Source organism: Molothrus aeneus, chromosome 6, assembly GCF_037042795.1.
Source record: "Molothrus aeneus isolate 106 chromosome 6, BPBGC_Maene_1.0, whole genome shotgun sequence".
Classification (NCBI taxonomy): domain Eukaryota; kingdom Metazoa; phylum Chordata; class Aves; order Passeriformes; family Icteridae; genus Molothrus; species Molothrus aeneus.
This window is the reverse complement of record NC_089651.1, coordinates 9,477,440-9,489,915: the sequence shown is the minus strand read 5'-3', so window position 1 is coordinate 9,489,915 and position 12,476 is coordinate 9,477,440. Positions and strand designations below refer to the sequence as shown.

At 50.3% G+C, this 12,476-nt stretch overlaps 1 protein-coding gene across 1 annotated transcript; it reads left to right on the top strand.

Annotated features, from left to right (window-relative positions):
- Nucleotides 1–7: 7 nt before the first annotated feature.
- Nucleotides 8–11,094, top strand: MRPL21 (mitochondrial ribosomal protein L21). The gene is made up of 7 exons (XM_066552819.1): nt 8–53; nt 950–1,010; nt 2,227–2,312; nt 4,503–4,666; nt 6,262–6,314; nt 10,255–10,358; nt 10,853–11,094. Exons 1-7 carry the CDS (start codon nt 23–25, stop codon nt 10,915–10,917), a joined length of 564 nt encoding a protein of 187 aa, XP_066408916.1. The 5' UTR covers nt 8–22; the 3' UTR covers nt 10,918–11,094.
- The last annotated feature ends 1,382 nt before the right edge of the window (nt 11,095–12,476 follow it).

Genomic DNA, 12,476 nt, shown 5'->3' with positions numbered 1-12,476 from the left:
CGTCCGGCGCGAGGTCACCGCGATGGCGGCGGCGCGAGCGCGGCGGGCGGGAGGTGAGCGGGGAGCGGGAACGGGGGACAGGGACCGGGAGGGACAATCTCTGCCCCTGCCGCTGGGAGGGAAGGCAAGGAGGAAGGAAGGAGTTCTGCCTGCCTGCCTGCCTGCCTGCCTGCTGCTGGGAAGGGGGGAAGAAGGAAAAGGAAGGTGCTCTGATTGCTGCTGGAAAGGAGGAATGGATGGACGGACGGACTGGGCTATTGCTGCGGCTGGGGGGAAAGGAAGGGAGGAAGGAAGGAAAGGAAAATGCTCTTTCTGCTGCTGGGATGGAGGCAAGGAAGGAGAGGAAGGAGCTCTGCCTGCTGCTGCTGGAAAGGAAGGAAGGAAGGGAAGAAGGAATGGAGGAAGATGCTCTGCCAGGCGGTGGGAGGAAAGGAAGGATGGGAGGGTGTGCTCTGCCTGCTGCTGGGATGGAAGGAGGCTGGCAGTCGTCAGGGTCCCCACTGCTGCCTCCTGGCCCCTCTGTGTCCCTGCCCTGCACCTGCAGGATGAGCCCTGGAGCTCTTCCCAGAGGTGGAAGGGATCCGGGTCTTTCCCAGCATCAGCCTCGGAGTCCAAAAGTCAGGGAGTGTTAACAAAAAGGAGAATCAGCTTTACACAGTTCTTTGCACCTTGGCATAAACCCTTCAGCAGAATCCAATGGATGTGAGGGAGTAAGGACTTTATCAATCTCCTTCCCAGGCTGGGGAGGTACTGGAGTTCCCATCCCTGGAGGTGTCCCAGGAATGCCTGGACGTGGCACTCCATGCTCTGGGCTGGGTGACAATGTGGTTGGCCAGTCACAGGTTGGACTCAGTGGTCTGGGAGGACTTTTCCAGCCTGAATGATTCTGGAATTTTGCAAAAGCCCAGCAGCTGCTGCCTGTGTTTAATTTTCTTTTTCTCCCTTTCAGCCTCGCTGCTTTCGGCTGCGGTCCGGCACCGGAGTTCCCAGAGCTCATCCCCACAGGCAGGGTAATGTCACACATCCATCACTCTGCCTCTTCCTCCTGGAATGCTGCCCTGCTTCCAGCCTGGGAGGGCAGCTGGCTTTCCTCTGGGAAGGAGACTTGGCTGCCCCTTGGTCACTCCCCAGTGTTTTGGGCTCTGCCTACCTTCAGTCACCTTTCCCAGAAGGATGCTTCCTTTCATTTTTTGGGTTTGTTTTTTTATTTGTTTGTTTGTTTGTTTGTTTGTTTGTTTTGTTCCATCCGTGGAAATATTCAAGGGCCTGGTTGAACAGGGCTTGGAGAAACCTGGTCTGGTGGAAATTGTCCCTGCCTTGGGTTGTGACTGGATGAGCTTTAACATCCCTTCCAAGGCAAACCATTCAGGAATCCTGTGACACCTCTTCCAATGACACCTTCAGGCTTTGCTTTTTCCAGCCCTTTGGGACCTTTTGTTGTGCCTTTATTCCGTTCCCTGTGCTGGGATCTCCTGCAGGACTGAGGAGCTGCTGCTGGCTGTGACCAGGAGGGGACACTGCAGGAGCAGAGAGTTCCTGCCAGGGAGGATGGCAGGATGTACTGTTCCCTCTTCCTGCTCATCCTCTAGGATCAGAGATCTTGGATCCCTGCCTGGGTGATGCAGCACCCAAACTCTCATTAAACCCTGTGAGGCCTCGGTGCCTGTGGTTGTGTACTCACAGGTGCTTTCAGTTCCTGTTGAATTAAAGCCCTTTGGGATGTTTGGCTCGGGGTTACAGAGTAAATCAATCACTGCAAAGGATTTTGAGTCCATTTTGCTTTTTGTTCACTAAGTCTCATGTTTATTCCTGAATATTTTATGCATTTGGTGCATCCTGTGTTGCTTAGGCCAAGTGTGGATTTCTGCATGCAGGAAAACCTGAACTGCCCACTGCTGAGGGGGATGGTATTTGCTTTTTGTTTTGGGATGGTGTATACAAAATCTGCTAAATTTCCAGATTTCAGAAACCACGACCATTCATGTTCATCTCATGGAGTTTTCTGAGGCAAAGCTCCCTCCTCTTTATATCCAAGATTGCTTTTGTGCTATTGTAGATTCTTGCCTAATTGTTAACTGTAATCTGTAATCTGATGCCTTGTGAGTTGTGGTGTTTGTGAGTAATACCCAGTTCTACTCCATCTCCTTTTTCCTTCTTTCCTCTCCCTGTTTTCCATCTCTTGGCAGTTTCTGCTTGCTGCAGTGAATTTTGCCTTGTCCTTCACAGACTCGTTGCCAAAACTTCCCTGACTTCACCCCCATGGCCTGAAGTGAAACTTCCAGATCCAGTGGAAGAAGCCAAGTATCATGCAGGTAAAAGTCTCAAATCTGGTCTTCCAGCACTGCCTCGAGGCCTGATTGAGCATAAATGTTTTCATTTGGAAGTTTGAGTCCTGCACTTCTTTTTTTTTTTTTTTTTTTAATTTCATTTCTCATGTGTTTTAGTGTCGCTGGAATTGTGCTCCAGCTGCTCTCCAGGTTTGGGAGATTTGGGTACAATGTGATTTCTCCTTAGTTTAGGGCAGCTTTTCCCAGAGGAACCTTACCTGATGTGATGTGTGGCATGGAACACTATATTAAAAAAAATTAAAGGATGAGAGAAGCATTTTGGGCAGGAGAAACGAGTTGTTTTCCATTCACTGGCTAAATCAAAGCCAGCAGGAGCAGTTGGATGGTGGGCACACGGAGAGCTGGTGTGTTTTGGTGCATGAAACAGAACATGCAGCCAGCAGGAGCAGTTGGATGGTGGGCACAGGGACAGACCTGCAGAGGTGGGACACAGCGTGACAGAACACTGGGGTCGTGTCCCTGTCCCCTCAGCTTGTCAGGATTGCTGGGTGAGAGGAAACAGCCTCAAGCTGTGCCAGGGAAGAGGCAAGTTGGACATCAGGAGGAATTTCTTCCTGGAAAGGGGTGTCAGGCACTGGGAGGGGCTGCCCAGGGAGGTTTGGATTCCCCACCCCTGAGGGTGTCCAGGGAATGACTGGATGTGGCACTCAGGCTCTGAGCTGGGTGACAAGGTTGACAAGAGCTGAGCCCACCTTCCTGCAGATGTCCCCCATCACTGGCTGGAGTGTGTCCCTGACTGAGGGATGTGCTTTGGAGAGAGCCTCCTGCTCCACATCTCCTGCTGGCCTGTTCTGATCCTGCTTTTTCTCTGCTCTGTGACGAGAACTCAAGTATCAGTAATCACTCAGGTGACAGATGGGTGCCTGTCCCTGTGTGAGAAATAACCCAGCAGTGAACCACAAACTGCTCCCTGCCAGCCCTGTGGGGAGCAGGGTCCCATCCTCAGGGATTGCTGCCATCCTGCTCCCGTGCCATTGCCTCCTGCTGCTGCTGAGCATTGCATCCTTATCTCCTGGCTGTGCTCATCCAAAGGGAACAGCAGCAGGAGCTTTCCAGTTCTGCCTCCTGCTGCCCATGGAAACAGCCCAGGATATTTTAGGATGGGTCTCTCCACATGGTGCTGAGATCCAAGCCAGCAATCACTTGATGTTTCCTGGCACTGGAGGTGTGGGAGAGTTATCAACAACTCTTTATCCTGGTGGGAATTGCAGCAGCTCCTGCCCTGCAAATAATTTGTGTTCCTGCCTGTACCTTTAAGTTTGAATCCTAGGGCTTGAAGCTTGGACCTTTTCTGAGCATTCCTGTAAGGATTGGGTTGGGTTTGCCTGGCTGCTGGATTCCTGTCTGTCCCAAAGGGATGTTCTGTTTGCATTCCAAGAAAAAAAAACCAAAAATGATTCAGCCACTTTTTAATGTGTTTTTCTGAGCAGCTCAGGAGGGTGGGAAGCTGCTGTTTGGCAGTGGGATGGTGTCAGGTGGCAACACCTTTTGGTGTTCCCATAAAAACTGGGGTTGGATTCACTGCCCAGGAAGCTGATCACAGAGAATGGAGTTTGTCCACGTGCAGGAGCTGGTCTCTGGGCTCTGTCCTGCTCCTGGCACCACTCTGCACACACGTGGGAAGAGGTTTTTCTGGCAAAGAGCAAGGGACCGGTCTCTTGTCCTTGCTGCAGGTACAACTTTTGGGGCCAGGCTTTCCCTGGTACTCTGCCAAGCTCTTCCCAATGTTCCTCTGTGCCTTAGGCACTGCTCAAAGCCCTGGGCTGTCTGCATATCACTTGGAAATGGAGGGAATTTCCTCCAAACACAGGGTGCATGGACAAGAGCTCTTTTCTGGAATGCTTTATAACCAACTACAGTGTATTTTGGGATGCCTGAGGAATGGGCTGAGAGTCAGCAGTGTAGAGAAGCTGCACAGTGTATACAAGATGTTTACTTATGTGTGGCTTTGCCAGCACCTAAAATACAAATAAATCATTAATTTTAAGAAAGGGAGGCTCACACATCTGGGAAGCAGCGCTGCTGTTGATCCTTGCCTAAAGATTCCCAGAAGATAAGAGTGCTGGGGGGAGAGCAGGGTGGCTGGGTGAGTTTTCCCAGCCCTTCCCAGCTCCCTGGGTGTGCTGCCCTGATCCTGGCCCTGTTTGCCAGCAGAGGTGGTGCAGAAGGTGAACGGGCTGATCGCGGCGGGGCACTATGGGCGCCTCTTCGCCGTCGTGCACTTTGCCAGCAAGCAGTGGAAAATCACCAGTGAGGACCTCATCATGATGGACAACGTCCTGGAGGCCGAGTGTGGAGACCGGATCCGCATGGAAAAGGTGAAGAAAACCCAGAGCAGGTTCCCTGCAAACGTTCCTGGAGGCAAAACCCATTGCTGGTTTTAACGCCACGTCCCACAGTGCTCCTGGGGGTCTCCCACCTTCGTTCCAGCCCTTTGTTTTGTTCCAATTCCCTTGGTTTCGTTCCAGTTTCAGTTATGATTGTGATTTCTGTTCAACAGGGCTGGAGTGAGTCTTGCCAGACTCTGTGGGGAGACAGATTTTTGTTGTCCTAACTCCTTCCAAAAAAAGAAAATGACAGTTGTTGTTTCCAGAGCCGGCAGCAAAAGCCAGTGTTTGCCTTGAGAGTCCAGCACCCTGGATCACAGAGTCATTTAGGCTGGAAAAGACCTCTAAGATCATCGAGTCCAACCTCTTAAATCCTTGCAGGTCTCCCAGAGGGATTGTAAACTCCTCAGGGCTCTGCAAGATCCTTATCGTGCTGGGCCGAGTGGAGGCAGAGGGATGGGGCACAGAGGGGAGAATTGCCAAGATCCAATTAATATCTTTATCCTCAGCCTTGGACAGCCAGCAGGGACTTGCAGAGGCTCATTAATCCAGGCTGAAGGGAAATATTATGGATTCTGTTGGCTTCACCTTCCTGTTGTTTGTTAGAGCTAAGCAAGTAATTAAGGAGAGCTGTGGAGTTTTTGTGCTTGTCCATTGCTTTGAAGCCCAGTTTTGAAGCAGCTTTTTAGGGATGTCCTGAGCTGTGTCCCACATCCCTGCGTGCAGCAGAGAGGAGGGATTTCTGTGCTGTAGCCAGCTCAGAATGCAAAGATCTAGATGGGAGTGAAGGAGAAAATTTGCCTGAACACCAGAGCCCTTTAATTTGTTGGGTCTTTTTTTTTTCTGTCTAAAACAAAAGCCAGGACTTCTCATGACCATTCCTGTGTGGTTTTTAAATGCTGACAGAGGATTTGTGAGGCAGCCCTGGGAGAAGTGGCTCTGGATGTGGCACTTGGGGGACATGGCTTAGGGAAGATTGGGGTAGTGCTGGGTTTGATGGTTGGACTCCATGACCTTGAAGGTTCCTTCCGAACTCGATGATTTCAGTGAAATGCAGCCTCTTCCTACTGCATCCTCTCTTATCCTGCCTGTTCCTTCAGATGTGGCTGAAATGAACCCCCAGATGTTCATTTCTTTATTCCCCATCTGCAGGCCTTACAGAGGAGAATGAGGGAATTGTTTCTCCACTGGGATTTGTAGCAAGTGCTGTAAAAATGCAACGGTTTGGGAGCTGCCATCTGTCCAGATCCCACACGAGGCAGGTTATTCTTCTTCTCTGATTGCTTTTCATAATTTTTTATGGCTGATGGTAAGCCAGGACAGAGAGGTTCAGTGTGTTCTGATCATGGAGAAAGATACTTGTGCAGCCTGTTTGAGTGGGATGAGCTCTCTGGAAGAGTAATGGCTCTGTCTGCAGCCTGTTAGCAGCTTTCCTCACTACCCCTCCAGTTAGTGTCAGGTTTGAAATGTGGGAAGGCCTGGTTTGAAGCACTTTGACTCCTTTATGGCTGTAGAATTTGAAAGGTCTTGTTTGCATTTCTGCCAGGACAATGAGCAGTGATTTGTGCCTGATTTATTTCCCCCAGGTTTTGCTGGTTGGTGCTGATGACTTCACGCTCATTGGAAGGCCGCTGCTGGGGTAAGATGCTTCATAAAGGAATTATATGACATTTTTGTACTTAATTGTGCCTTCAAGGCTCTGCAGTCCCTGAAACTGGGATTTATCAGCACTAACTTTGATCCCAGCCTCGTGGCTTTTGAAAGGATCACCAGTAAAACAGCTCATCAGCCTCTGGTGAGTGTCCCCCACCCCAGTGCTAGGAGGGCAGCAGGTCTCAGTTCTGAGGTAGCTCCTGGGTATTCACCTCAGTGGGATCTTTTCCTCCTTGCACAAACTAGCAGGACATGTTGCTCTTCGGCATCTCTACCCTGATTTTGGTGGTGGTCATCTTGAAATAAGCCAGAAATCCTTTTCCTTAATCCCTTGAGTTGGGTTTTTAACCCTTTTCCCTTTGGCACTGACTTACTCCAGCAAGCCTTAACCCTAATTTCAGTGTTCCTAATTTTTCCCTTCCTATTAATCACATAATCCAGCAGTCACAGAACTTGGGAGAAGTCGATCCCTTGGCACTGCCTCCATCCCACTGCTGTAGGACTTGCTGTACAGGACTTTTCCTTCCCAAAAGAAAGGGGGCTGTGGGCCAGGTGTTACTGCTGGTGGTATTTAGGAGTTATTTGTGCAGTGATAACATGGCTCAAGTGGCACTGGTGGCACCTGCCTCAGGCCCCTGTGTTGGACAGGATTTTGGGAGCTGCCAGTCCTTGTAGCAGCACTGGAAGTGGATCTGGAATAGCAGATCATCAGGATTCTCTGAGTTACTGCCAGATACTGTCTGTGGGGAAGGCTTTAGGAAGGAGAATCTCATTTTTAGGATTAGAAAGGGGCTTTTAGTTTTGGGATGTGCCCTGTCAGGCAGGTGAGGAGCAGCTTCCTTCCCCAGCTAATCCAGGGGCCCTGGGCTGGTTGTTGGCAGCTCTTTGTGCTGCATTTCTCAGGGCATAGCCAGGAGGTCCAGGACAGGAAGAAAACCAGCTGTTGGCTCCTGCAGGTGCTGTGAGGGTGTGGGAAGTGTTGGCAGCTGCTTGAGGCAGACCAGGCTGCACATCTGGCCTGGCACATCTGGCCTGGCCTCCAGGGTCTGTGGCTGAAGGGAGTCAGTGGGAGGAGGAGGAGGCTGGCCAGGAAGAGTGAAGGCTGAGGGGGAGATGCCATCACCCTCTGAGCTGAGGGAACCACCCAAATCCCAGCTGTCCCATAGGGATGAGGAAGAGGAGAAGGGGGAACGGAAAAGGGTGTCACCAGCAGTGTACACTGCAGTTCTCCCATACAATCCCCTAGCCCACAGACATTCTGGGGAGGAGAGGAGAGGCTGGATGAGAAGAGAGCAGTTCTGTGTTCTGTTGTTGTATAAATAAACACCCAGTGAGCGCTCACAGCCTGAGACTTCACCGGAGCCGCTTCCTGTGGGCTCCCAAAGTGTCCTGTTTGGGACAGCTGCACAGGCTTTGTTCCTCTGATACCCCACAGGATGACACTTCTTTAAATCCTAGCACACCCCATCTGCATGCTGGAGGCTATTCTGGGAGCTTCTGGCTGGCTCCTGCTCTGGAATCTCTTGGGCTCCGTGTTTGTCCAAGTCGCTGCCAGCCCCGGCTGGCACAAGGGCTGGAGCCTGTGCTAGGCACGAGTGCAGGGAAAGTTTGGCTTATTTCTAGACAAAACAGAGCTGATGAGAACTTTCCCTCTAGGAAAGCTCGCTCTTTCTCCTGCTACCTGCCCCTTTGTGCAGTGGAAGTGCCAAAGGCTTTGGAGCTGTGTTTGTCCCAGCCAGCTGGGCTGGGATTCAGCCCTGCAGGGAGCGAGCCTGGCAGCTGCAGCTGTGACCCAAGAGTTAGCATCCTCTGGGCTTGGAGCTTGCATGGATCCTTTTTTTTTCTGCCTCTTGACAGCACCCTTCAGCCCAGCTGATGAGGTTCCAGCCTGAGTTTTTCTCACCTCCTGCAGAAATCCAATCTGTGGAACATTTTGCTGCTGAAGGCAGCAGGCCCAGCTGTGTCAGGCTCTGGGAAATGTGTGACCCCCTTCTTATTTTTATGGACATTCCAGTCATACCTAAAACGTTTGATAGAGATTTTTATTTTTTTTTTCCTTGGGCTCTGTTTTGCTGAGAACTTGTCCTGCCCACGAGCTCTTCTCCAGCAAAGTTGGTTTCTGTTGTGCTTCAGCCTCCTGCCAGCAGTTCCTAGAGCTGAGTCCCACAGAGAGCCCTTCAGGGCTTTGAATCCAGGAAGTTTAGTCCCAGATTAGTGGTAAACCAGGGCTGGAGTGCAGTTTACTTTCTGGTTTCTCCTCCCTCAGGGTTGCAGGATTTGTGTGTGATTCAGTGGTGCTGGATCTGGAGCCTATCCTGGAGCTGGGATGTTGGGGTCACACAGTGGTTTCTTAAAATCTGTATAATTTTATATCTCTTTTCTCCTGGGCTGGTCACTAACTGCAGATAAATCAGTTTCCTCCGGGATCCAATCTCTGATTTAATCACACCCCCAGGGTGAATTTTAAGAGATGGTGGCTGTCTGAAGCCTTTGGCCTCCCAGTGACCTTGCTGGAACAATTTCAGCTGGATGGGCTTCCCCCTCTGCCCCCCTCAAGTGCAGACAGAGCCGTTTGTCAGCAAAATGGTCTTTAAATGTCTTCCTGTGGCAAACTTAACGAGCTTTTAATGGAATTCTGGAGTGCTGTGCATGGAAGAGCAGCTCCTCCTCCTTCCCTGTGGCTGCTGACTAAAAACCGCCTTTGCAAAGCTCCTGTCTGGATCCTGCCTGGGGGTTCTCACCTTCTGAGACCCTTGAAGCATATCAAGGTTGATTACAGTTGTTTTAGCAAAACTTTAGTAATTTAATGTAATTTTCCCCAAAACTGTGTTGCAGCAGCAGCAGCAGCTTTATGTCAAGCCTTGCTAAACGCTGGCTACAGTGGAAAATTGCTTATGGTTCATTAAAACAATTAATTTAAAAATTACTGGGAAAGTTATAGCATTTCCAACAAGGTGAGATTTTCTTCCAGCTGTCTGTGATGCTTTTAGGGGGGGAGGAAGGATTTCTTGTTGACCAGGAGCAGGGATGGGCTCATCCTGTGCCAAAACCAAAGCAGGGCACATGAGATCACCTGGAGGTGCCAGGGGAATTTATCTTGCCTCAATCTTACAAGTTCCTGCAGGTCCCTGTGTCTGCTGCCTGCTCTGATGGAAGATCTCATCCCTCACATGACAGGAAAGTTGTGACCTGTCACACCTGGGCCAGGTACAGCACCTGGAGGCTTTTGGCTGTGCCTGGGCAGGTGGCCGTCCTCCCAGGGAGGATCTGGAATTCCCAGGATTGTTATCCCTTTGTCTCTTCTCCCAGAAACCTGCTGCCCAAGAGTAGGACGTTGTGAGAATCAGAAAAACAGAAACTTCCACAGACACTAAAAATTTTGATCTACAACCTTAAAGGAATCTTAGATTGATGTGAAAATACAGTACACAGATATTAAACTAAAAAATCATAAACTTGTATTTCTATAGTTGTAGGTGAGGTTTCTCACCTTAAGTGAGAAACTGCACTGATAAGATAGTGAAGAGTTTGTAATATAAGGGTGTAGTTGTAAAAAGTTAAAATAAAAACTTGTGGTTTTCCCCTAACAAAAAAACCCATGTGTGCCTGTGAGTTAGAAACCCATCGGATAAAAGTATCTGCAGTGCAGCAGAAGTAAATAAAGGTGATAAGTTAGAAAAGTAAAATAAACCCTGTGGCAACTGTCTGTTGAGTTAGGAAGTTAATATATTACCTTGTAGCAATGAAATTTGTGACTGCTCTTGAGCTGTGGCTGAATATATCTCCAAAATGTCACAGCCTCTGAGATTGGCCTTGATCTGAGCAATAAATCATTGCTAGCCTGAAAAGAGTCCCTTCCTTTCTAGCAGTGACAATGATAGGATGTAAATAACTAAAACCTGGTGCTTCTACCACTCCTTTTTAAGGAAGGACCTGGTCCGTGTGGAGGCCACGGTGATTGAGAAGACGGAGTCGTGGCCCAAGGTCAACATGCGCTTCTGGAGGAGACACAACTTCCAGAGGAAGAAAAGTAAGGGGGAAAGGACACCTCTCCTTCCCTGCTGGATGTGGGAGGGGAGGAATCCCAGCACCAGGACCTGAGGAAGGGGCTTGTTCTCTGTGTCCCCAGAGCCCCTCAGGGCCAGCCCCTCTCCCAGGTGCACCCACAGAGGATTTAATATTCCCGCAGTGTTCCCTGAACTTCCTGGGCAGGAGAGCAATCCCAGTCTCTCCCCAAAGCCTTGGACAGTGTATGTGTCATCACAGCTCCCAGCAAGCCCAAACAGGGTCCTGCCCAGGTTTTGGTCACCAAATGTCTCTTCCTTCTCTGAGAGAGGGAGGAATTATGGCTATTTTTATATGGGATGGATGGTAAAGCCCTGGCCAGGCTGCCCTCTGGGACCTGCTGTCCTTGGCATCCCCATGGAATGCTGCTGTCTGCCAGCAGGAGCCCTGGCACGAGGTAGGCGCCAGGTTTATGCTGTTACCTGATCCTTTTTTTCCCCCCTTTTCCTTCTTTTTCAGTCATTTCAAACCCCCAGACTGTCCTCAGGATCAACACCATTGAGATCTACCCCTGCTTGTCCTGACTGGGGAGGTGTTCTGGGAATCACTGCTGCTCCAGGCAATTGTGGAAATAAAACTGCCTCAGCACTGGGAAGTTCTGGACTTCTTGTTGTGGTGGGAAATGGAAATCTCTGTGTGGTGGGAAATGGAAATCTCTATGTGCTTTCTTTTTAAAATAATGAAATTTTTTTTAAACTGTTGCTTCAGCCTTGCTGGTGTTTATTTGCCAGGAGTTTTAAACTACCCAGGATCCACTGCTGGCTGTCCAGCCTTTTCATGCCTAATGGATTTTTTTGCCTCCACACCTCCTGCATTTTAGGAATTCTGGTCATGTAATTGCTGGCATTGTGTGGCTCCAGGGAATATCCTGGGGCACAGCCCATGGGACTGAAGAGGGCAGTGAAACCAGGTGACTGCAGGGTCTCAAATCTACTCCCAGATCGTGCCAAGGGGTGCAAATCCTTCTTAACCATTAGCACTGGGAAGTGGAGCTGAAAAATTCCCCTCTTGAAGGTGAGCAGCAATAAATTGTGTGTGTGTGTGTGTGTGTGTGTGTGTGTGTGTGTGTGTGTAACACCATCAAAATGAGACACTGGTGGCTCAGGAGGGATTTTGTGCCTGTTTCAGAGCTGAGTTTTGACCTGTTGAGTGTATTCCATGTCTAGATCCTGGTCTTTTCCCTCTTCTGTGGCTGCACATTGAGCACTGTCCTTTCCTGAGCAGCACATACAAGGCCAGGTGGATCCAGTTGAGGTCTGCTGGTGTTTCTGGGCTGGATATCCACCAAGAGGAGAGTTTCCTGAAGTTTCCTGGAGTTTCTTGGACTATGGGGTTCCTAATAGCCGCTATGGGAAGGGACAATGGGCCCTGCTCACCCTGTCACTTCCCTAGGGAGTACCTTGCTTCACATGGGGAATAAAACCACATTTGGGTGTCCTTTGCACTCCCACCATGGCTCCAAACGTTGCCAGAGCCCTGTGCTGAGGGAAATGGGAGTTTTGTTCCATCTGGTGCTGGTCTGGCTGTCCAGTCTCACAATTCCTTTGGGAGATCACTTCAGGCTGTGGTGGCTGCTGGAAAAGGATCCAGGTGTGCGAGGGCTGAGCTGGTTCTTCAGCCACTGGAGACAGCTGGATCTGCAGGGGTGGCCTCAGGCCTCCCCATTCTAGATCCTCTGGCACAAATAGCCCTTGGGAATGCTGCTCTTTCCCTGCTGCTCAGGTTAAACACACACAGTTTTTAGCAGCTGATGGGACGTGGAGGCAGAAACAGCCTGGATCGTCGCATCCTCATTCCCCAACTTTTCCAAACTGAAAGGGTGGGGAGGCCCCTCCAAAAACCATCTCCCACCTGTTCCCCTTCTCCCACAGGTGATTGCAGTTCCATGCTGGGACCAGCAGATCCCAGCAGCAGGCAGAGTGTGCCGTGGGCTGGCACAGGGACCGCAGCCTCCGGATGCAGGCTGTTCCCAGTCCACAGCAGAAGTGGCGTTGCCAGCCCAAGGAATTGGACTGGAAACCCTCAGTCCCTCTGTTTGAGTGCTGGGGCTAAGAAACAGCATGTCTTGGCTTTCAGGGGATGT